At 35.7% G+C, this 26533-nt stretch overlaps 1 protein-coding gene across 10 annotated transcripts in view; it reads left to right on the top strand.

Moving 5' to 3' along the window:
* BCAS3 (BCAS3 microtubule associated cell migration factor) overlaps positions 1 to 26533 on the top strand; it is a 598224-nt gene that overhangs the window by 62944 nt on the left and 508747 nt on the right. For all 10 annotated transcript variants that reach the window (XM_035026671.1, XM_035026672.1, XM_035026670.1 and 7 more), the window contains exon 7: positions 23372 to 23444. In XM_035026671.1, coding sequence (XP_034882562.1) covers positions 23372 to 23444 — 73 coding nt within the window. The remainder of the gene's footprint in view (positions 1 to 23371; positions 23445 to 26533) is intronic.

Genomic DNA, 26533 nt, shown 5'->3' on the forward strand with positions numbered 1-26533 from the left:
TTTCTAGAATTTGAAAAAATGGAATATGTAACATTTATATGTGCTTGGCTTCCTTCACTTCACATAATACTTTGGAGAAGCATCTGTGTTGTTGTGTATTTCAGTTGTTCATTCCCTTTAAAAAAATATGTATATATTTTTAAAAAACACAGTGAGAGAGGGAACACAAGCAGGGGGAGTGGGAGAGGGAGAAGCAGGCTTCCCCCCGAGCAGGGAGCCCGATGCGGGCCTCGATTCCAGGACCCTGGGATCATGACCTGAGCTGAAGGCAGATGCTTAACCAACTGAGCCATACAGGTGCCCCTGTTCATTCCCTTTAAAAACAAAACAAAACAAAACAAAAACCTGAGTGGTATTCCATTGTCCAGATATACTATAGTTTTTCCTTCACCAGTGAATGGACATTTGGATTGTTTTCAGTTTTCCCTCATGCATAAAGCTTCTTTGAGTAGTTGCTTGGAGATACATGTTTTAATTTCTCTTGGGTGATTATTTAGGAGTGAGATTACTAGGTCATACAGTAAGTGTTTACCTTTGAAAGAAACTGCCCAGCTGTTTTTCAAAGTGGCTGTGCTGTTTTGCATTCCCACCAACAATGTTCCAATTACCCAAATGACTATTGATATTGATCATTCTTGTGCACATTTGCCCTTTTGTTGTTTTTTATAACTATTGAAATTTATTGCCATGTTTTAATAGAATTTTATTGTTTAGTTATTATTTAGTTGTAAGAGTACTATATATAGTCTAGATTACAAGTCCTTTTTTATCTTTTTTAAAAGATTTTTTAAGATTTTTTTTATTTGAGAGAGAGAGAGAATGAGAGAGAGAGCATGAGATGGGGGAGGGTCAGAGGGAGAAGCAGACTCCCCGCTGAGCAGGGAGCCCGATGCGGGACTCGATCCCAGGACTCCAGGATCATGACTTGAGCTGAAGGCAGACGCTTAACCAACTGAGCCACCCAGGCACCCCTACAAGTCCTTTTTTAGATACATGTAAAATATGTACAAAAATTTTGTCCCTTTATGTGACTTGCCTTAATGGGATTTTTAAAAATAGGCTACTTTTTGGAGCATATTTAGGTTCACAGCAAAATTGAGCAGAAGGTACAGAGATTTCTCTTATACCCCACACATGTATATCCTCCTCCATTAGCAACATCCTCCTAGAGAGTGTACATTCAGGCTTTTCAAGAGCAAACATTTTTAATATTCAAAAGTGTCTATATTTTAATTTTTAAATTCATTTTTAATTTCCAGTTTACTGAGTTTTTAAAAATAATTTGTGATTGTTGTGTTTCTTCTTTCTTTCAGTTCAACACATTTTCTAGGTTACCCTGTGATTTTTGTCATTGACCTATAAATTATTTAAAAGGATGTTGTTTCATTTTAAAATTTGAGAGATTTTCCTAATGTCTTTCTGTTACTAATTTCTTTTTCTTTTCTTTTTTTTTTAAAGATCTTATTTATTTATTTGAGAGAGAGAGAATGAGAGAGAGCACATGAGAGGGGGAGAGTCGGAGGGAGAAGCAGGCTCCCCGCCCAACAGGGAGCTGGATGTGGGACTCGATCCAGGGACTCCAGGATCATGACCTGAGCCGAAGGCAGTTGCTTAACCAACTGAGCCACCCAGGCGCCCTCTGTTACTAATTTCTAATTTAATCCCATTGTCATGAGAAGACATAGTTTATATGATTCAGAATCTGTTAGTGTTTTGAGAGTTGTGTTATGGCCCAGAGTATGGCCTTTGTTTCATTCATCTCTATCCTTAGAGTTGTCTTTCTGCTTATTCTGTCAGTTATGGAGAAAGGGTTGTTGAAATCTTTCATAATAATTGGGTATTCTTCTTCTAATTTTATCAGTTTTTGCTTTGTATATTTTGCCATTCTGTTATTGAGAGCAAAAAATTTAGGATGGTAGGGGGCGCCTGGGTGGCTCAGTCGTTAAGTGTCTGCCTTTGGCTCAGGTTATGATCCCAGGGTCCTGGGATCGAGCCCTGCATCAGGTTCCCTGCTCCGTGGGAAGCCTACTTCTCCCTCTCCCACTACCCCTGCTTGTATTCCTGCTTTCGCTGTCTCTCTCTCTGTCAAATTAAAAAAAAAAAAAATTAGGATGGTAAAGTCCTCTTCATGAATTGATCAGTTTGTTGTTACTGAACTTCCTGGTTATGTTCCTTGCCCTGAAACCTATTTTTTCTGTTATTATTTTAGACACTTTTGCTTTCTTTAGACTTGTGTTGGCATGATACATTTTTTTGTGATCTCTTTACTTTGAATCTTTGGTTTTCTTTATATGTAAAATGCATTTATGTGGGCGGCATATAATTGCGTCTTACTTTTTTATCCAATACTTCATTGTCTTTTAATTATGTCTTTAGACCATTCACATTTAATGTGTGTGTTAATGGGAATTGATTTTTCTGTCATTTCACTGTTTTCTCTTTTTCCTATGTGCTCATTGTTACCTTTTCCTACTTCTCTGTCTTCTTTTGGACTATTTTTTAAAAAAAGATTTTATTGGGGCGCCTGGGTGGCTCAGTTGGTTAAGCCACTGCCTTCGGCTCAGGTCATGATCCTGGAGTCCCGGGATTGAGTCCCAAATCGGGCTCCCTGCTCGGCAGGGAGTCTGCTTCTCCCTCTGACCCTCCCCCTTCTCATGTTCTCTCTCTCTCTATCTCATTCTCTCTCTCAAATAAATAAATAAAATCTTAAAAAAATAAAAAAATAAAAATAAATAAAAAAAGATTTTATTTATTTATTTGACGGAGAGATAGCATAAGTAGGCAGAGCGGCAGGCAGAGGGAGAGGTAGAAGCAGACCCCCCGCTGAGCAGGGATCCTGATGCAGGACTCGATCCCAGGACCCTGGGATCATGACCCGAGCCGAAGGCAGACTCTTAACCTACTGAGCCACCCAGGTGCCCTCTTTTGGACTATTTTTATAACTCCACTTTATCTCCTTCCTTTATTGTGTCTATTAATTATGTTTCTTTGTTTTGTTTTTATTGGTTCTTTAGGATTTATAGTATGTATCTTTAATTCATCGCAGCCTACCTTCAAGTAATATACCATTTCACATGTATAAAAATCTTAAAACAACAAAAAACTTTATTTAAAAATAGTCACATGACTTGAATAGACACTTCTCCAAAGAAGGTATAAAAATGGCCCCATACTGCAAGCTGGTGCAGCCACTCTGGAAAACAGTGTGGATGTTCCTCAAAAAGTTGAAAGTAGAGCTACCGTACAACCCAGCAATTGCACTACTGGGTATTTACCCCAAAGATACAAATGTAGTGATCCAAAGGGGTACGTGCACCCCAATGTTTATAGCAACAATGTCCACAATAGCCAAACTGTGGAAAGAGCCAAGATGTCCAATCAAAAGATGAATGGATAAAGAAGATGTGGTATATATATACAATGGAATATTATGCAGCCATCAAAGGAATGAGATCTTGCCATTTGCAACGACGTGGATGGAACTGGAGGGTGTTATGCTGAGAGAAATAAGTCAATCAGACAAAGACATGTATCATATGACCTCACTGATATGAGGAATTCTTAATCTCAGGAAACAAACTGAGGGTTGCTGGAGTGGTGGGGGGTGGGAGGGATGGGGTGCCTGGGTGATAGACATTGGGGAGGGTATGTGCTATGGTGAGCGCTGTGAATTGTGTAAGGCTGTTGAATCACAGACCTGTACCTCTGAAACAAAAAATACATTGTATGTTAATAAAAAGAAAAAAAAAGAAGATAGTAGGAAGGGAAAAATGAAGGGGGGGAAATCAGAGGGGGAGATGAACCATGAGAGACTATGGACTCTGAGAAACAAACTGAGGGTTCTAGAGGGGAGGGGGGGAGGAGCTAGCCTGGTGATGGGTATTAAAGAGGGCACGTATTGAATGGAGCACTTGGTGTTATACGCAAACAATGAATCATGGAACACTACATCAAAAAAAAAAAAAGAAAAGGCCCCATAAGCACATGAAAAGATGTTTAACCTCATCATTAGGGAAATGCAAATCAAAACCATGATGAGGGACGCCTGGGTGACTCAGTCAATTAAGCATCTGCCTATGGCTCAGGTCATGATCTCAGGGTCCTGGGATTGAGCCTCACATTGGGCTCCCTGCCCAGCAGGAAGTCTGCTTCTCCCTCTCCCTCCTCCCCCCTCCTCATGCTCTCTCGCCATCTCTCTCTCTCTCTCTCAAATAAATAAATAAATTCTTAAAAAAAAAAGAAACACATGATGAGATACCACTTCATACCCATTAGGATGGCTATTATTAAAAAACAAAATAAAACATAGCAAGTGTTGGTGAGGATATGGAAAAATTGGAACCCATGTGTTTAAGCATAGCCACTAAATAGTGTAGCCACTGTGGAAAGTGGTATGGTGGTTTCTCAAAAACAGTGGATTTATGAAAAATTGTAGTTACTTATTTAAATATTAAAAAATAGAATATATATATATATTTAAGATTTATTTATTTTAGAGAGAGAGAGTGTGCATGAGTAGGGGGAGGGACAGAGGGAGAGAATCTTCAAGCAGACTCCCTGCTGAGCCTGGCACCTGACACAGGGCTCAGTCCCACAACCTATGAGATCACAACCTGAGCCAAAACCAAGAGATGGATGCTCAACTGACTGAGCCACCCAGGTGCCCCAAATATGTATGTATATATATATATATTAAATTTTCATTTTATTTTATTTTTTCTTAAGTAGGCTCCACACCCAACATGGGGCTTGAACTCGTGACCCCAAGTTCAAGAGTCGCATTCTCTACTGACTGAGCCAGCCAGGTTCCTCTAGACTGACTGACTTACTTTTTTCTTTCTTTCTTTTTCTTTCTTTCTTTCTTTTTCCTTTCTTCTTTCCCTCCTTCCTTCCTTCCTTCTTTCCTTCCTTCCTTCCTTCCTTCCTTCCTTCCTTCCTTCCTTTCTCTCTCTCTCTCTCTTTCTTCCTAGATTTTATTTTTTAAAAGCAGTTTAGGATTTACAGAAAGATTGAATGGAAAGTTTGGAGAGTTCCCATATATTTCCTTAATATATGTGGATTGTTCCACATCCTTGTCAGCATTTGATGTCAGTGTTTTGGATTTTGGCCATTCTAGAATCTAGCTGTGTAATGGTATCTCATTTTAATTTGTTTTTCCCTAATAACATATGATGTGGAGGAGCATCTTTTCATACACTTATTTGCCATCTGTATTCTTCTTTAGTAAGATATCTGTCAGGTCTTTAGCCCAAGTTGTTTATTTTCTTATTGTTGAGTTTTGTTTTGTTTTTTAAAGATTTTTTATTTATTTATTTGACAGAGAGAGACACAGCGAGAGAGGGAACACAAGCAGGGGGAGTGGGAGAGGGAGAAGCAGGCCCCCCCCCACCCCGATGCGGGGCTCGATCCCAGGATCCTGGGATCATGACCTGAGCTGAAGGCAGATGCTTAACCGACTGAGCCACCCAGGCGCCCCTTATTGTTGAGTTCTAAGAGTTCTTTGTATATTTTAGATAACAGCCCTTTATCATATATATAAATCGTATGTGATATATATATCATATATATTTTTTCAAATATGTTTTCCTAGCCAATGACTTGTCTTATTCTCTCGACAGCATCTTTCCCAGAGCATATTCAAATATGTTTTCTTTCTCTTCTCTATTTTAGCCCACTCATGCTATTTCACAACTCACTAAGGCGCTGTTCATTTTTTTTCAGTCTTTTCTCTCCTTTTTTGTTTCTAGTAGTTTCTACTGCTGTCTATTCATGTTTCCTCATCTTTTGCCCTGAAGTATCTAATATATTATTAACTTATCCAGTGTATTTTTCACCTCAGATGCTGCATTTTTCATTTTTAGAAGTGTGTGTTTATCTGTATGGAGAGATCTCACATGTGTTTCTAACATGCTCACACTTTCCTCTGCTTTCTTGAAGAGAGTATGTTTCTCATAGCAGTTTAAATGTCAGTTTATTCTGTTGATTGTTTTATCAACCTATGGGTTGTATTTATTTATTTATTTTTTTGCTTATTTGCATGTCTTGAAATATTTGTTTGGATGCCACACATTATGAATTTTATATTTCTCAGGGCTGGTATTTTGTATTCCTTTAAGTATTTTGGGACCTTGGTCTGGGATACTTGACTTCAATTACTTGACTTTTTGTTTGGTATGTTTGGCCTCTACTGTAAAGCAGGGGTATGTAAACCTTTCCATAAAGGGCTAGATAGGAAATATTGTAGACTTGTGGGCCATATAGTACCTGTCATGACGATTCATCTCTGCCATCATAGTGCAAAAGCAGCTATTGGGAGTACCTAAATAAATGCGTAGTATGTTGGGGCATTCATAGGAGTCCCTTGTCTCAAGGATTACTGTCCTGTGCTGTCTGTTGTTCAGTGTCTGACAGTAAAAGGGGAAGGAAAGTTTAAGCCTCCTTTACCTATTCATGAGATCAAAAGAAATAAAGGAATCCCTTGGTATTTTTATCATTTTCTTTTGCTACAGCATCTAGCACCAGAGAGAAGAAAGCACAGCTAAGACTACAGTACCTCTAAAAATTCCTGTATAATACCTGCAACTTTTAAAGGAGCTGAAATTCAAGGTCTCTAAAGATACATTAAATTTTAAACTATCCTACAAATAAAATCCAAATCCAATTTATTTCTTTGCTTCACTCACAAAAATTCCTTGTCAGCATTTGGTGTTGTCAGTGTTTTGGATTTTGGCCATTCTAGAATGGCCAAATGGAAAATGTCTTTTCATACATTTTATCTGTTTCTAAGTTTTCCAGCAGGAGGGTAAGTTTACTCCCTGTTACTTCATTATGGCTAGATGTGGAAGTTCAGCATTTTGCTTCTTTAATTCTGTCCTTCTTTCTTTCTTTTTTCCTTCTTCCTTCCTTCCTTCCTCCCTTCCTTCCTTAATTTTTTTTAGAGAAGGAAGGGGGAGGGGCACAGGGAGAGAGAGAGAGAGAGAATCTTAAGCAGGCTTCATGCCCAGTGTGGAGCCTGGCATGCGGCTTGATCTCAGGACCCTGAGATCATGACCTGAGCCAAAATCAAGAGTCTGATGCCACCCAGGTGCCTCTTTAAAAAAATTTGTTTTAAATTTATTTACTTATTTATTTATTTATTTTAAAGATTTTATTTATTTATTTGACAGATTGATAGCGAGAGCAGGAACACAAGCAGGGGGAGTGGGAGAGGGAGAAGCAGGCTTCCCCCTGAGGAGGGAGCCTGATGCGGGACTCGATCCCAGGACCCTGGGATCATGACCTGAGCTGATCAATGGCAGACGCTTAACGACTGAGCCACCCAGGCGCCCTTTACTTATTTATTTTTATTTTTAAATATTTTTAGAGAGGGGGGCAGAGGGAGAGGGAGAAATTCTAAGTTTTGGATAATTTTTCTTTAAGATTGTTTAGAACACTATCTAGTATGTAGCAAAAGCTCCATATGAATTTTTGTGAGTGAAGCAAAGAAATAAATTGGATTTGGATTTTATTTGTAGGATAGTTTAAAATTTAATGTATCTTTAGAGACCTTGAATTTCAGCTCCTTTAAAAGTTGCAGGTATTATACAGGAATTTTTAGAGGTACTGTAGTCTTAGCTGTGCTTTCTTCTCTCTGGTGCTAGATGCTGTAGCAAAAGAAAATGATAAAAATACCAAGGGATTCCTTTATTTCTTTTGATCTCATGAATAGGTAAAGGAGGCTTAAACTTTCCTTCCCCTTTTACTGTCACCAAGGGACTACTGTGATTCTTGGCTTTCAGAGAATGGCATCTTTTTTTTTTTCCTTTGCTTGTGATGCTTTTAGTCTTAAAAACAAGAGGATTGAGGCTCAGTTGTTATCATTTGAAATATCTTCTTGGCACCTTCTGTTTAACCTACGTTTCACTGAAAATTTCCCTCTTGTTGCTGTAACCGTGCCTTGCAGTTTTTATGTATATATGGGTTTACTTTGGGAATATTTTAGAATTTCCATTATTTTCACTTGTGTAACATGGAAAGAATCTAATTTGAAGTCAAGTGAATTTATATAGCTTTATATTTAACAGCAGCAACCTGTCAATGAACTAATCAAAACTCTAGTTTTAAAATGTGAAAAACAAAAATACAACTTTGGGTGTATATGTCTGCAAGAGTGAGGAACACAAAATTTAGGAGAATGGCTACCTGGTAGTGGGTGAGTGAACAGGGTTTAGGATGTATGAATCAATATAAGTAAATGGAAATTATTGGTAATGTTTTACTTCTCATCTTGGGTGGTGGGTTCATAGGTGTTTAGTATGTTATTAAAACATAAAGGAGAGATTCAAGCATTAACAAAGAGAAATTTTATTGTTATTATTGTTATTTTTTAAGATTTTATTTATTTATTTGACAGAAATAGTGAAAGAGGGAACGCAAGCAGGGGGAGTGGGAGAGGGAGAAACAGGCTTCCGGCCGAGCAGGGAGCCCGATGCGGGGCTCAATCCCAGGACCCTGGGATCATGACCTGAGCTGAAGGCAGACGCTTAACCGACTAAGCCACCCAGATGCCCCATGTCTTTCTATTTCTTTGTGTTCTCTTCACTTTCTTTCATCAGTGTTTTATAGTTTTCAGAGTACAGGTCTTTCACCTCTTTGGCTAGGTTTATTCCTAGGTATCTTATGGTTTTTGGTGCAATTGTAAATGGGATTGATTGCTTAATTTCTCTTTCTGCTGCTTCATTATTGGTATATAGAAATGCAACAAATTTCTGTATGTTGGTTGTGTATCTAGGTTAGGGTCCTTTGTATCTTTCTTAGAATTTTGGCTCAATGTGGCATTTTTTGAGATACACTTCTAAGCTAATTATATGATATCTATAGATATTTTGTTAGGCATACATGGAAATAGTCTAAATACTGGCCCTTTAAGATAATTTTACCACCATGTTTAAATTTTTTTTTTAATTTATTTTATTTTTTTAAGATTTTATTTATTTGACAGAGAGAGACACAGTGAGAGAGGGAACACAAGCAGGGGGAGTGGGAGAGGGAGAAGCAGGCTTCCCGCTGAGCAGGGAGCCCGATGTGGGGCTCGATCCCAGAACTCTGGGATCATGACCTGAGCCGAAGGCAGACGCTTAACGACTGAGCCACCCAGGTGCCCCTAAATTTTTTTTTTTTTAATTTTGGAATTTTAAGTCATCTCTCCCAAAGAATTTTCCTTCTTCTTGTTTTTCTTCTTGAATTTATTCTATCTTCTACTTATTTGGAACATATTTCCTCATATTGTCTCTGTCTTATTCTCACCTTTCTTCTTAGTCTTTAAAAATGTTGTTATAAAAATGAATTATATATAGTTATACATGTATATTTTTTGCAATGTATTCCTTAATTCCATTTCTTTCTTCATTAGGGAATATATTAACAGTTGGTGTAGGTGTTTCCAGGCTTTTTCCTAGGTGCGAATTTCTATTTTACTACAGATTCATCAAGCTTACTGGATCACAGGATTGTTGCCCTTATATAATTCTGGAAAATTGTCTTCTTATCTCTTTGAATATCGTATTTTTAATTCTTTCTATCCTCTTTCTGTCATTGCCTTTACCATGTTCCATATAGAAATTTCTGTCAAGAATTCAACACTAGGTGAATAACCTAGCTAGAAAATAGGCTAACCTTCACAAAAGGAAAAGAAACGCACACCAGCTACTTTTTGTTTTTGTTTTTGCCTTAAATAAAAACTGAAAATTAAGGATGAGCAGCGTATGAGGACAACCAGTGTTTAAAAAACAAATAGACTGTTAGGAGAGTCTTGCATTACATGTGAAATATTATATTATTTGAAGCTAGATTTGTATTTCCCTGATGATGAGTGAAAGAACTTAGACACATTCCAACCAAGGAAGGAAAAGGGAACAGACAACAACAAAAACCAAACAAGTGGAGTTCATCAGACAATAGAAGGGATAAAATAGAATATTAAACAAGACTTAGTTAATCCAAAAGAAGACAAGACCTAATTATATGTTGTCTATAAAAAATGTTAAATATAAAGATACCAAAGTAATCAGTTGTAGAAACTAATCATAAGAAAGTTTAAATTCTTTATTAATATTGGGTAAATACTTTAGAGTAAGTATTCCCAGGGATGAAGAGGGACATTTCATAATGAAGAAAAACATCAGTTCTTTGGAGGACAGGACAATTCTAAATGGGTATTCATTTAACAACAGAGGTTCCTTTTTATTGAAATTTCAGTGTTTTTTTTTAAAATAAATCACCCATATACCTAGTTTTAAATGTCAGATAACCAGGGCTTGACAAAAATTAGTCATCCTCTACTTCATAGGCAGAGTGAAGACCCAAAGGAGGGAAGATTGTATATCTGGGTAACTTCAGGGAGGCTGCTAGTGAGGCTGAGGCAGAATGGGTGAGGGGTATTAAGAGATAGACGAGAGCGAAATAAATGAGGTACCAAAGGATGTAGGGCTTATAAACCATTATAAGTATTTTTGGCTTTTACTTTCTATGTCTGAGATAGGAAGCCACTAGAGGATTTTGACAATTAGATCAGACTTGTATTTTTACAGACTCATGCTGTCTGCTGTGTGAATAGAGGGTAGGGTATAGGGCTTTATGTTCTTCAGTTTTGGAAAATTCTTACATTATTATTTATAATTTCTTTCTGTTTTCCCTATTCTCTCTTTTTGGAACTCTTACAAGTTAGGTATTGGACATCTATAACTTTCTCATTTAATTATTTATTTATTTATTTTATTTATTTATTTTTAAAGATTTTATTTATTTATTTGAGAGAGAGAGAATGAGAGACAGAGAGCACGAGAGGGAAGAGGATCAGAGGGAGAAGCAGACCCCCTTGCTGAGCAGGGAGCCTGATGCGGGACTCGATCCTGGGACTCCAGGATCATGACCTGAGCTGAAGGCAGTCGCTTAACCAACTGAGCCACCCAGGCGCCCTCATTTAATTTTTAAAAAAAATTTCCACTTATTCTACATTTTGGGAAGATTTGTTAAATTTATCTTTCCGTTCTGTTGAATTTAACTTAAATAATCTTAAAATTGTAAACATTATTTGACTTTGATATGGGATTGTACATGATCACATTAATATTTGTGGTTCAGGGGCGCCTGGGTGGCTCAGTCGTTAAGCGTCTGCCTTCGGCTCAGGTCATGATCCCAGGGTCCTGGGATCGAGTCCCACATCGGGCTCCCTGCTCCGCAGGAAGCCTGCTTCTCCCTCTCCCACTCCCCCTGCTTGTGTTCCTGCTCTCGCTATCTCTCTCTGTCAAAAAAAAAAAAAAAAATATTTGTGGTTCAGTAATTCAAATGAAAGAGAGATTAGTTATCCCTTGTGCTTATTCTTTTTTTTTTTTTTTAAAGATTTTATTTATTTATTTGACAGAGAGAGACACAGCGAGAGAGGGAACACAAGCAGGGGGAGTGGGAGAGGGAGAAGCAGGCTTCCCGCTGAGCAGGGAGCCCGATGCGGGGCTCGATCCCAGGACCCTGGGATCATGACCTGAGCGGAAAGCAGATGCTTAACGACTGAGCCACGCAGGTGCCCCACCCTTGTGCTTATTCTGAGGTTATTTTGCTTTTTAGGCAACCTTTCTCTAAAAAGGTCAAGGTAAAATTTGTTAAATCCTTATTTGTAGTATTGGCAGTTGCTTCTAAAGTGGAAGTAATTAACATTTTGAATGAAGTGGATTACTTTTTATTCTAATGTATAAATATTCCAACTTCTTATTTTGAAAAACATCAAGCCCCCGGAAAGGTAGAAAGAGTAGGATGATAAACTCCTGACTAATTATTAATATTTTGGTCACATTTTAGATAAACAGGATGAAAAAGCCCACTTCTCTCTAGGGGGCTTTTTCTAATCAACCACTATCAATGTTATGCACATAGTTTATTTCCTTTGCCACTGAACAAATTTCTCATTTGCTTCAATTTTTTAATGGCAGGTATAATTTACAATAGAGAAATGCAGAGATTTTTGTGTTATAGTTTTGTTTTGACAGATCCATACACAGACGACAGTAACCCATACTTCTGTAAAGATGGAGGTCATATCCATCACCTCAGACAGTTCTCACACACCCTTCACAGTCACCCTCATCTCCTCCCGAGGCATCTATTCTGATTTCTCTCACTTTGGAGGAAGTAGCTTTCCCTGTTCTTGATGATGTTGCCATGTATCAGTATATCTTTCCTTTTTATTATTGTAATATTCCATTGTATGGATATACTAAACTATCTGTTTTTCTGTTGGTGGGATTTGGGTTGAATATAGTTTTGAGCTGTTATGAATAAAGCTGTTGTGAACATTCTTATACATGTCTTTTGTGTCATGGAGTTTGAGTCCCCATTTGAGTGTGCTGAGACAAATCAATAGAACATGTATAATATGAGGCTCTGTTAAGTGTTTCGAAGAAAAATAAATCAGGATAAGGAACTGGAACCTGACTGGCAATGATCTTTCTGATTGGAAAATGTTTTAGCATGACCTAAAAAAAAAGCATGCTAGTAAACTATGCACATAAATAGGGCATAATGGGTATTTCTAAGTAGAGAGCAGAAAATGCAGCATTCCTGAGGCAGAAGTGTGCTTGGCATTTTCCTGCATGGGTGAACAAGACAGAGTTAGGTCAAATAGATATTGGCCCCATGGTAGAAGAGTAAAAGGGAAGTCAAGGATCTGAACAGGTTTGTTTTTGTTTTTTTCACCAGAAAGGTAGCTGAATGGATTCACCATCCTAGAGTTGCCAGCAACAGTAATAATTGCATCAAGTTTACTGAGTTGTTATATCTTGCAGCACTTTGCCTAGTCCATTGCATTTATTATCTTTTTAAATCCTCACAACAATCCTATGTGAGGTATTGTTATTTATCCTCACTTTACAGATGAGAGAATTAAAGCACTAAGGGATTAAATACATTAGCCTTTGTCAATAATTTTGTTTATTTTTCAGCAGAGAAGTTGATCCTAATATTCTGACAGTAGCTTTTTTCAGCAGTCAATTCAGGAAAGAATTGGGACTGTTTTTCAGGTTCACATGTGGCATTTAGTACCACAACAACTTGAACAAATTATTTAACCTCTCTATATCAATTAACTCCGATGTCAGGTGGATGGTTTGTACTTTGTGCTTGTTAAGGTCTGATGAGTCTAGACTGTGAAAGATCCCCAAAGACCAGATCATCAAAGTGAAATAATGTGATACCACTAAATGTTAAGGGGTACTTCCCATATCGAACATTTTAACTTATGGGGGAATGTAATAAGGCTAGCAATAATGAAAAATGTCTTTAATATATTAAACTTTTTGAAACTGTGGAGGCTAAAATGTATACACACATTTTGGATATTTGAGGCAAATGGCAAAAATGTCTTTGGTGGTCATATTTAGAGAAAACTGTTCAAGAAAATGTGATTTCTGTCTTGTTTCCCCTTCTTGTGGTTGGTTGATGGACCTCCAACCTCCATCTAGTTTCCTGAATCTGTTTCCTTCCTCATCTCCCCTTTATTTCATCTCTGTCTTCTCTGTCTTAAAAAATTCCTTGCATTTTTCTCTGTTTAGGTAAGAGATAAAAATGAGGATTACCTAGTTTATAATGGGGATTTTTTTTTTTTGTAGCATAAAGGAGAGAATTTTGTAAGAGAATAGAACCTTTTAGTGGAAAAAGATCCCGACAGAATCTAAAATTACATAACAATAAAATTTGATTATCAGTGACAATGGAATCATACTTTCTAGCTAAAATTTAGATCTGCAAAATGTGACTACAACTTGAAGCTCACATTGAGAGAATTTATAAGGAAAACTGGACATGGATAAACTGGTTGAATTAAATCTTTTCTAAAAGAAAATTATTTCAGCAAAATAAAAAATGGAGTGGAAGGCTTGTAAATGGTCTAACTGATAAGATGAATTCAATTGTTCAGTGGGATCTTTCTGCAAAATACTTTCTCAGTTAACTTTTATTAGTATTAGCATACTTTTATATAAAATCTTTATATTTAAGACATCATTCTCCATATCAAGAGTAGAGTTGGAATATTTCATTATCAGTTGGATTTGTATTTGCCTCTGGATCTTCTTTTGTATCCTCACAGAAGTGATTTCTATTTGATGTCTTGAAATCTTTAAGGCTGATTTATGAGCTTAAACTCTTTGGTTCAAATGAGTTTATAATGGTATGTATGATGAGGGATATTATTTAACATTTTCTGACATGCAAACTGTCTTGAATTTTGTTGAGGGAAAGAGTTGTTACTTGGTGCGCAGGCCCATTTTCATTACTTTAATTGTGCGATTTATTAGGATTTTAAGCTTTTTATAAATATTTTAGTGTTAGAGGACAGAATTAAAAGGATTTAGAATAAAAGGAGTTTAACAAAAGGACTTTGCAACAGGATTGCAATAGTTTTTATATTTGATGGATTTGGCTAGCCGCTTTTCATTTCAATCTTCATGCTACATTCTGTTAAATGCTGTAGAACAGGTGTGTGTAACGTCATTCTCTCTATTGTACATGCAAATAAACACAATTTTATATATAAAAAGTTAATCCTCTACAATTTGGAGGATTACATTGTGGGAGGGTGATGACTCCATTAGGCATCATGGAGAGTACGTGCTCCTATTTATACTGCATGAAAAATCAGGTTAATAGCTACAGTGTTCATGAGATTGTAGAATTTTTATACTAACACTTTAAAAATTGTATTTATTCAAACCATCCACAATGACATTATTTAAAGCAGAGTTAAGGTTTTGTTACCTAGTTTTCCAACTCTGAAATTAGATTTTTTTTTATTATGTCAATCACCATACATTACATCATTAGTTTTTGATGTAGTGTTCCATGACTCATTGTTTGCGTGTAACACCCAGTGCTCCATTCAGTACGTGCCCTCTTTAATACCCATCACCAGGCTAACCCATCCTCCCACTCCCCTTCCCTCTAGAACTGAAGTGCATGCCTCAAATACATTTGGAGGTTGCATTATTATTTGTTTGCTTATTGTTGACTCTGGTCTTTTCTGCTTGCCTGGTTTTAGTAGTTGTGTTGGAAGTTATGCTGTTTGCAAATTATGCTTTTATTTTGTGTTTAAAATTTTTGCTTGGCTCTCTTTGAATATCCGTGAAGAATGTAAGTCTTCATTAAGTGTCAGATGGCTGACCTTCTCGTGCAAAGTCAGGAGTACTGATTGTAACCCATTAGGTAGCTGAAACCAATGGGAGTTCTTCTGTTCAGGTTTGAGAAACGCAAAACAATCAAACCATTCTCACCAGTATTATTTGCATTTTAAAGACATGATGTTTCATTCATCAAAATATCAAATTGTTATGTATAATACAGGTACACATTGTAAAGACGTTCTAGACACCAGGAAGCAGAAATAAAGTGGTTATTGTTGAAGGTGAAGGTGAAATATGTAGGAGTGAAGAATTTGGCTTGCATAGATGAAGTTCAGCTCTAATTAATTTGGAACATAAATATTGTGGGCTTTGGACCAGTTAATTGTTAACTTGTGCTTCATTCAAGTTGTATTGTTAATTGTGAAATTTGATTTATTTGTTGAGCAAGGGTAACAGCACAAATCTATAGTAAATTAATAATTTGTAAAGACTTATGCATTGATTGTTATAAGCTCCTAAAAAATTAAATAGTGAGAACTTTATTCATAAACACTAATTGTGTTTTTAGTTTTGATCTTTATCATGTTCACATGTTAATATAGTCTGTCAAAGGATGATAGAATTTGTCTTAACCTATTTTGTATAATTATATTAACAATTTAAAAATGTCATATTAGGTACATCATGTCACAATCTAAACATGTAACCATTAATCTGTCTCCTCTGCATCAGTCCCCATTATTTTTGGAGCATTTTGTTAACATGGATTCTTAACATTACAGCTGTTTTTATCATCCAGTGAAAACATGAGACATTGTTAATAGAGTGCTGAAGTCCCCTGGCTACCTCTTCCAAATATTATCTTCATCCTAACCCCCTAAGAGGTATATCCCTATTTTGAAATCGGTGTTTTTGTGGTTAGTATGTAATGTAACTAAGTATCTGTGTGTGTATGTATGTAACTACACATCCATGTGCATGCTTGCGCTGGTGTACCTACACATGTGCTCAACTTATTTCTACCTTTTTCAAAATTTTTAATTGTGGTAAAAAAAAATCACATGAAATTTACCATCTTTAGAGCACAGTTCAGTAGTGTGAAGTAGGTACACAGATCTCTAGAACTTCTTCAACTTGTGAAACTGAATCTCTGTATCCATTGTGTAACAGCTCTCCATCTCTCCCTCCACCCCCAGCCCCCAGCCCCTGGTAACCGCATTTGACTTTCTGTTTCTATGAGTTTGACTACTTTAGATGCCTTGTGTAAGTAGAGTAATGGAGTTGTCTTTTTGTGACCGGCATATTTCACTTAGCATAATGTCCTCAAGATTTATCCATATGTAGCATGTAACAGGATTTCATTCTTTTTAAAAGCTGGATAATATTCCACTGTGTGTATATAGCACATTTTCATTATCCATTCAATCCATTGATGGACCTTTGGGTTGCTTTCACCTTTTGGTTATTGTGAATAATGCTGCAATAAACATGAGTATTTAAGAGCTTGGTACATCTTTTTTTAAATTAATATTTTAAGAGCAGTTTTAGTTGTATAACAAAATAGAATGGAAAGCGCAGAGGATTCCTGTATACACCCTGCCTTACTCCCCATCTCTCCCACTGTCCACATCCTTCCATGTTGATACCTAAATTGATACATCATTACCACCCAAAGTCTACAGATTACATTACAATTTCCTATTGGTGTTGTATATTCTATGGGTGTTGACGAATGAGTAATGCCATGTACCCATCATTGTAATATCATACAGAATAGTGTCACCGCCTTAAACAGCATTTATGCTCTATGAATTAATCTCTCCTCCCTCTACACTTCTGATAACAACTAATCTTTTTATTGTCTCCATAGTTTTGCCTTTTCCAGAATGTCATATGATGGTCACACAGTAGGTAGCTTTTTCAGGTTGACTTCTTTCACTGAGCGGTGCATTTAAGTTTCCCCTATGTTTTTTTCATGGATCGATAGCTCATTTCATTTTAGTCCTGAATAATATTCCATTGTCTGGATATATCAGTTTATTTATCCATTCACCTACTGAAGGATATCCTGATTGCTTCCGAATTTTGGCAACTAGAACAAAGCTGCTATAAACATCTGTGTGCAAGTTTTTGTGTGGACAAAAGCTTTCAACTCCTTTGGGTAAATACCAAGGAGTGTGATTGCTGAATTGCATGGTAAGAGTATCTTTAGTTTTGTAAGAAACTGGCCAAACTGTCTTCCAATGTGGCTGTACCATTTTGCATTCCTACTAGCAATGAATAATCTCCAAATCTCTGCTGACATTTGTTATTGTCATTGTTATGGATCTTGGCCATTATAATAGGTGTGTAGTGATTTCTTGTTGTTTTAATTTAAATTTCCCTGATGATATATGATGTGGAGCATCTTTTCATATGCCTATTTGCCATCTGTATATCGTCTTTGGTTAGGTATCTGTTCAGACCTTTTTTCCACTTTTTAATTCGGGTTCTTCGCTTTCTTATTGTTCAGTCTGAATTCTTTGTATGTTTTAGATAACTGTCCTTTATCAGATGTGTCTTTTGCAAATACATCTCCTAGACTGTGGCTTGTCTTTTCATTCTTTTGACATATGCAACTTTTTAAAGAGCAAAACCCAAATTATTTAATAGTTATAGAAAAACACTTATAAACCAATCATAGCAAGTTTTCTGAAATACTACATATTTACAGGAAGTTGCAAAAATACTAGAGAGGGGTACTGCATACCCTTTACCTAGTTTTTCCCAATGGTTTCCTCATATGTAAGTATAGAATAATATATAAACCAAGAAATCAACAGTGGAATGTGTGCACATAGTTCTGTGACATTTTATCACATGTGTAAGTCACCTTAACCACCACCACAAGCAAGATTCAAATCTAGACCATCACTACAATGATTTCCTTCATGCTGTCTTTTTCCACCCTCCCTAACTTTTGAGAACTATCAATCTGCTGTCCATCTCTATAATAATTTTGTAATTTCAAGATTGTTACATAACTGGAATTACGTAGTATGTGAAGTTTTGAGATTGGCCTTTTCACTTAGCACAATGTTACCGAATTATATCCAAGTTGTTTAGCATATGAATGGTTCCATTTTTGTATTGATTAGTATTATATGGTATAGAGATACTTATCTGTTGTATGACATCTGGGATGGTTTCCCTTTTTGACTATTTCAAATAAAACTATAAAAATTTGTGTACAGGTTTGTGTGGATATAAGTTTTTAGTTCTGTGGGATAAATGCCCAGTACTGTGATTGCTCGGATGAATGGTCAGTATATGTTTAGTTGTTGTTGCTGGTTTTTTTTTGTTTTTTGTTTTTTAAGATTATTTATTTGAGCGAGAGAAAGAATGAGCGGGAAGGAGGGCAAAGGGAACAGGAGAAGCTGACTCCCTGCTGAGCAGGGAGCCAAATGTAGGGCTTGGTCTGGGACCCTGGGATCATGACCTGAGCCAAAGGCAGACTCTTCACCAACTGAGCCACCCAGGTGCCCCTGCTGCTGTTTTTAAAGAAAACATCAAACTTTTTTCTAGAGGGGTTATACTATTTTACATTTCCAGGAATGTATGAAAGATTTAGTTTCTTTGCATCTTTGCCAACACTTGTTATTATCATGATTTCCTCTTTTAGTTATTCTAATTGGTATATAATTACATCTCATTTTGGTCTTAATTTCCATTTTCTTGATGGCTGGTAATATTGACAATCTTTTCATCTGTCTTATTTGCCATCCATATCTTCTTTTCAGTGTAGTATCTCTATGTCTTTTGACGAGTTTCTAATTGGATTGTATGTTTTTTCAGTGTTGTGTTTGAGTTTATATTTTCTGGGTATGAGTTTTTTGTTAGACATGGGTTTTTTGTAAGTGTTTTTTCCCCCAATGTGTAGCTTTTTATTTTATTATTAATTTTTTTGCTTATTTTTAAATATTTTAATTAAATCCAGTTTATTGATTTTTTTTTTTTTTGGCCCTATGCATCATACTTTTTTTTTTTTTTAAGATTTTATTTATTTATTTGACAGAGAGAGAGAGAGAGAGAGAGCATAAGCTGGGGGAGTGGCAGGCAGGCAGAGGGAGAAGGAGAAGCAGGCCCTCTACTGAGCAAGGAGCCTGATGCGGGGCTCAATCCCAGGACCCTGGGATCATGACCTGAGCCACTGCCTGAGCCACCCAGGTGCCCCTGCATCATACTTTTTGATGTTGTGTGTGTCTGAGACCTCTTCACCAAACCCTAAGTCCTGCAGGTTTTCTTCTAAAAGTTACATAGCTTTACATATAAATCTATGATCTATTTTGAGTTAATTTTGGATAAGGTGTAGGGTTTAGGTCCAGTTTTATTTTTTTCCTATGGATGTCCAGTTGCTCCAGAACTACTTGTTGAAAAGACTGTTCTTCCTCCATTTAATTGCTGTTATACCTTTATAAAAATTAGTTGGCCATATTTGTGTGGATCTTTTTATGGGTACTCTTCTGTTTCCTTGATCTGTGTATCATATCAATTATGTATCTCCATTTATTTGGATTCTCTTTCATTTCTTTTATCAGGATTTTGCAGTTTTCAGTATATGTCCTATACATGTTTTGTTAGATTTATTTATTTAATTTTCTTTTGAACAATTATAAATGTTATTTTACTTTTTAAAAAAAGTTTTAAATTCCAGTTGGTGTAATAACAGTGTAATATTAATTTCAGGTATACAAATTGTTATTGTACCTTTAATCTCATTTTTCATACATTCATTGCTAGTATATAGAAATACATTTGATTTTTGGGGCACCTGGGTGGCTCATTCAGTTAAGTGTCTGCCTTCAGCTCAGGTTATGATCTCAGGGTCCTGGGATCAGGCCCTGTGTCATTGGGCCCCCTGCTCAGCAGGGAGTCTGCTTCTCCCTCTCCCTCTGCCTCTCCCCACCCCCTGCTCGTGTTCTCTCTCTCTCTCAAATAAATAAAATCTTAAAAAAAGAAACACAGTTGATTTTTGTATGTTGCTCTTGTCTCCTGTGACCTTGCTGGACTAACTCACTTATTAGCTTTAGGGTTTTTGTTTGTTTGTTTGTTTTGGTTTTGGTTTAGGTTGTTGATTCTATGTATCAGTCATATTATCAGTACCTAGGGATTTTCTTTCTTTCTTTCTTATCTGTATACCTTTTTTGTTTCTTTCTTGTCTTATTGCTTAGGCTAGAACTTCCAGTAGTATGTTAAATAGCAGTGATGAGTGTGGATATTCTTACCTTGTTCTTGACCCCAGGGGGAAAGCATTCTGTCTATATGATGTTAGTTGTACGTTGACATAATAGTGATATTATGTAATACCTAGAGCAGCCATTGGAATTCCTGATTCTGTAAATAGCCTGTTTTTTTCTCCATGGAGACTTGTAGAAACTTCTTGTTACCACTATCCTGAAACAATGCACATTGGGGTTGGTTTGTTGAATCTATTGTTCTAGACCTTCAAAGGGCTTATAAAGTTATATTCTTTGTTCTGGGGAAAATTTTTGGAATATTTCATAGATGATTTCTTCCTCTCTATTTTCTCTTTTTTTCCCCCCTTTTCTCCTATCTATAAATTGGACTTTTGAGGAACACCTGTAACATATTGTATGTGTGTGTAGATTAATGCTGTTTTCCTCTAGTTTTTGTGTTTTTACTCTTTGAGAAATTTTCTTAATTTTACCTTTGACCCTTGTGTTGAGTTTATTAAATAATCTACCTTGTTTTTTTAATTTCTAGGAGCTCCCTTTTATTCTCCAAGAGTCCATTTTTCATTGCATTCTTGTATTGTTCCATGCCTAAAATATCTTTTCTTGTATCTTACAAATTATTAGTGGTGTGTGTGTGTGTGTGTGTATAATGTTTTTCTTCCTGTATAGAGTTAGCCACTTGCGGATGATTGTTTTCCTTGTTTGCACATATTTGTAAGTGGCAAACTAAAAACCTGATCAAAAGTTCTGTGTTTTGTTTGTCAATTTTTAATTTATTGTTTGGTGCTTTGGTTGTGCTCTTTGTTGGAGCCTTCTGATTGACAGTGTCTTTTGGTCTTTCTTCATGGACTGACTTGTTAAATTCTCCGGAGAAAGCTCACAAGCTCCTTTACAATCTCCTAACTGTATCAGGATAAATCTCAGGTGTACCTAATGTAATCAGTTGTCAAGTCATTTGAGTCTCAGATGTTATTTTTTTTCCCCAGCACTAGCTTGAACTTTTACTTAGGGCTGCTAAGTTAGTCATTACTCATCTGTTTCCAAAATTTGTTGCCCACAAATTTTATTATATAGTTTTCAACCCTGTTTGATTTAATGTACTTTAACTGGAATTTTCAGAAGGGATAAAATGAAATGTGTGTCTTCAGTCTACTAGCTTGTCTCAGAGATGAAACCACTTACTTGTCTCTTCTGGCATTTGTCTCCTTATTTAAAAACAAAGCAGAATTTTCGGGGAAATTAATAATATTCATATGGTTTGAAAACTAAAAAGTACAAAGTATATGGACAATGAAAACTTTTTTTCCACATATTTGTTCCCTGTCTTTTGCTTTTCCCATTTTCCCTCCCATAGGTGACCATTAGTTAGGATTTTTTATGTATCCTTAGAGAGTGTATGTAGGTATGTATATATGCAAATAAGTCTTTCTTTCTCTATGTTTTACAAAAGATGGGAATAGTATTCTGTATTTTTCTATTTTTGTGTATATATTTTTCCACTTTATATTTTGGATTTCATTTCATATTTTCATAGAGTATACATTTTTTTTTATAGGTGTAGGAAATACTTCATTATATATTTGGACCTTATTAGTCTTCTGCTGTTACAAACAATGCTATAGTGAATAATTTTGTATTCAAGTTATTTTTCTCATGCCTGAGTATATGTGTAGGGTGAAATCTTAGCAGTGATATTTCTCTGTTAAAGGCTATTTGCATTTAGAATTTTGATTGATATGGCCAGAGAATTTTACAGAACTTTTGGATTTTTTTGAGAAGGTCTTATGTAAAGGTCAGTGTCTGTCAATATAATTAAAAGTTTTTTAATGGAGAATTTCTAACTTATTAGAAGTAGTAAAAACAATATAACAATCTCTAAGAACCTATTACCCATCATTTTATGGCTAATCTTATTTCATTAGCATCTGTTCTCCTTCATCCAGAATGTTATGAACTATTCCCTCCCAGATATCATACTAGCCTATTGGTTAATATTTTATTATTTATTTCCAAAAGATAATCTTAAAATTATAACCATAGTACCATTTTCACTTCTAAAAAGTTAGCAAATTTCAGTATAGTTTTTCAATATAGTTCTAAGTAGAATTTCTAGTTTTAAGTGGAATTTCTCTTACGTGTGAGGTTGAGTATCTTTTTATGTGGTTCTGAGCCTTTTTGTATTTCCTGACTTTATTCTTCTGCTTGTTGCTACTATATTGGTTTTATATCCAGTAATATTGTTGAGTTCATTTATTGTCATTATCCTGTCTAGGACTTGAGTATAGGGTTGAATAAGAATAGTTAATTGGGTATCCTTGTGTTATTACTGATTTTCATGGGAATGCTCTAAAGCATTACCTACAATTTTGTTATAGAATCTTTTGTAAATAATCATTGGGAAAAGAAAACTTATTCTTGTTGTTTTCTTTTGTTCTTATCATGACTAGGTATAGAATCAAATGCTTTTTGGCATTTGTTGAAATGCTAATATAATGAATTACATTAGTAGGTCTTGTAATGTGAAATTATTACTTGGGTAAATCCAACTTTGTTATGAGATGTTTTTTTCTAATATATTGCTATTCAGTTTATTATTTTTAAAAGGATTTTTGCATTTATGTATATTGATAATGACCTATAATTTTATAATTTTTCTGTCCTTACTTCCCTTTATTTACTTTTGACATGAAAATTATACTAGTCTTAGGTAATTAGTTGGTGGAGTTGGGGGTGGTTTCTGATCTCATGGAGAATGTGTGTAAGATTGAAGTTGGTGCCAATTTTTTAAAAAGATATTTTAAATGCTGGTTCAATTTTAAAAATAGTTACAGGTTTATTTAAAGCTGTTCTGTTTTTGTTCATTCAAGTGTATTATGTCAGTTTGTAATGAATGTTTTGCTATCTCTTTAGCTGCAAATATTTTGAGAGCATGAAAATAATGGAAAATATTAAAGAATCCTTCTCAAAGTTTTATTTTATGTTCCTTCTCAGGTACTCAAAAGTGTGATAACTTTGCTGAAAAAAGGCCTCTCCTTGGTGTTTGTAAGAGCACTGGATCTTCTGGGTAAGGAAATTAAAAAATTCTTTGAACCACTATTAAAAATTTGTATTGTTATTTCAGAGAGTGAATTTTGGTATCTTAAAATCTTTCTTACCATAAGACAATGCTTTTACAAGAGAGAAGAGAAAGGAATTAAAAACATATTTAGGGTTTCCTGTGGCTCTGGCCTTGTTATTTCTCTGTTTACTGTTTTCTCATATGCAAGGTGATAGCAAGAGACAAAAGAAAACAAGCAATAGATCAGAATTCAGTCTTGAAATAAAAGATTAGCATCATTAAGAAAAATGTTTTTTAGTTTATGTGTTTTTTATCTTAGTAACTTTTATGGAGACCAAACTAAAATCTGGGGAGCCTTGAAACTGTTCTGAATGTTGAATGTGGCACCCTACCCACACACAGATCCTTTTGGAAAGGATGACAGCCTTTATTGAGTATTTGAGTAAATTCTCTGTTGAATCATTGACTAACCACTGAGCTGCATAGACATGGGGCAACCCTAGGAAACCAGGCTTTAAAATAATAAGAAATAAAGTAAAACTGAGCAGAGATATTAGTAGCTGCACATTGTAGAGGAAGACAGATTTACAGAGTTGTTACACCATATTATATTTATATAATTTTAATGTCGAGTTTTCAACATAAAGTTAGGACATATTCCAAGAAACAAGAAAGTGTGGCACGTTGAGGAAAAAAGGGAGGCAGGAGAAACTGTTCTGTTAGTCTCTCGATGTTAAATTTTACAGATAAGGATTTAAAATATGTTCTAAGAAGTAAATGAGTTGTGTTTCTAAAATTAAAGAAAGTTTGGTAACAGTGACTCAACAAATAGAGCCCCTCCCTAATGGAAATTCTGGAGTTGAAAGATGCAAAAAGTGAAATGATAATATCACTAGAGGGACTCAATACCATAGTCAAGCCAGCATGACAATTAGAGAACTGTTGTGTTGACAGGTGCTGAGCAAGAGTGGGAGCCACAAAGAGGGTAAGCTGCTATGGTAAAGGGAAACTTTGTTGACTTCAGTTTTCCTGATGATTAGTCATTTGTAGTTCAGGTGCATATAGACCTGTGGAAACCCCACGAGAAGATGTGTTCGTGGAAGGCATTCACCTACCTGCTGAGTTGGGTTTGCAATTTTTGAAAGATTTTCCACTCCTTATCAACCCTGCTAACATTAGTATGATTAAGAAGGTTGTTTTTGTTCTTACAAGATTCATTTATTTAGGTATCACTTTATAAAAAAAAATAAGGCAAAAAGGAAGGATAAGGTGATTATATGCAGTTGGTGATGAGATCATTTATTGAGGGATAAATTTAATGGTATGGGGGTCATATTAGTTAGGGTTCTCCAGAGAAACAAAACCAGTATGATGTGGGGTATATATGTGTGTGGTTGTATGGAGAGAGAAAGAGAGAGAGAGGGAGAGCGAGAGAGGTTGAGATTGAGATTTTAAGAAATTGGCTCACATGACTGTCAAGACTGGCAAGTCCAGAATCTAGACACTGAGGAAGAGTTGCAATTCCAGTGCAAAGATGGAATTGTCTCTTCCTCCAAGGAGGTCAGCTTTTTTTCCTGTTAAGGCTTTCAACTGATTGGATGAGGCACACTCACATTACGGAGCATAATCTGCTTAACTCAAACTTTACTGATTTAAATATTAATCTTATGTAAAAACTACCTTCTCGGAAACATCTAGAATAATATTTGACCAAATCTGGTTATTGTGGCCTAGCCCTATTGACATATAAAATTAATCACCACAGGGGCAGTGAATTTAGTCTTAATTAAAATAGCATTTGCCTATTTAAAAAAAGTCTATTGTAGATATTTATTTTCCTCCTCTCATTTCTGCTCCTTAAATTATTTCATAGTAGAGGAATCATTCTAGTAAGAGACTTTTATATGTATCATTTGCTGGGTTGTTTTAAGAGTGGTTATGGATGAATAAATGCAAAGATACTTTTGAATTAAGTTCATAAGTCATTTCATGGACTGTAACTTCTAGCATGATATATCCTGTTTTTATTGGATATAAGCTCTCTCTTGCCTGCATGCTGTCTTTTTTTCTCTCTTGTTTTATACCTTTCTTTCTAATGGAAGACAATGGCAGGAAATACTCATATTGTTTTCATTTATTTATTGTTATTACAATAAACAACTGTTGTGTGTAGCATCTTTTTTAGAATGTTTATAGTCTCAAGAAGGACATTTTCATGTAGGATTGTGTTACATTTCTTGCAAGTGTTACAATTGTTAGTGAATAGAATATCCTCTAATCTGAGCTAGTGCTTTGTGAGTATGTATATATTTTAAATTATTCTAAGTGGGCAGTAGGTTAGCAGATGGTAATGTTGAATAGACTAGACACTTTTTAATAACTCCAAAGTTGAATATAATAACGGAGAAATCTAGTTATAGGTCAATTCTTTTAGAATCTGTTTCCCAGATTCTGAGATTTAAAAAAAAGTTATAACCCCAAATTTTTATGTGGCATGTGCTTGTTGAGTGTGCTAATATAGCACTGGGGAATGGAAAGCAAATGTTGAATGCCTACTATGTATCAGGTCTGTTAAATATTTTCTACTATGTTACATCATTTAATCTTAAAACAAGCCTGTGAAGGAGATTGTATTATCCTCATTTTATCCATGAGGAAACCAAAATTAAGTGAGGTTCAATCACAGTTGTGGACCCAGACCTTTGCCCATTTGGCAGGTCTGTAGCTGGAACATGCATTTGCATTTAGGGTGCTCTACCTTCTTGTTCATGTATTAAATTTACTTTTCTGTTTTCTGGCCAGTTATTTTTAGAGTTAATAAAGAATTATTTTAAAATGTAGCAAGTAAGTTGTACTTACACACTTATTTAAACAGTAACTTCTTAGGAGACTTTTTGTTATTTGCGTATTTTGTCTCAGTATTTCTGTAGAAGTGAAATATATGTATTTTTTAAAGATTTATTTGTTAGAGAGAGGGAGAGAGAGCACAAATGGGGGAGAGGGAGAAGCAGGCTTCCCACCGAGCAGGGAGCCCTATTGGGACTCAATCCCAGGACCACGGGTCATGACCTGAGCCAAAGGCAGAAGCTTAACCG

This window comes from Mirounga leonina, unplaced genomic scaffold (genome assembly GCF_011800145.1).
Source record: "Mirounga leonina isolate KUSES-001 unplaced genomic scaffold, KU_Mleo_1.0 Mir_200, whole genome shotgun sequence".
NCBI classification, from domain to species: Eukaryota; Metazoa; Chordata; class Mammalia; order Carnivora; family Phocidae; genus Mirounga; species Mirounga leonina.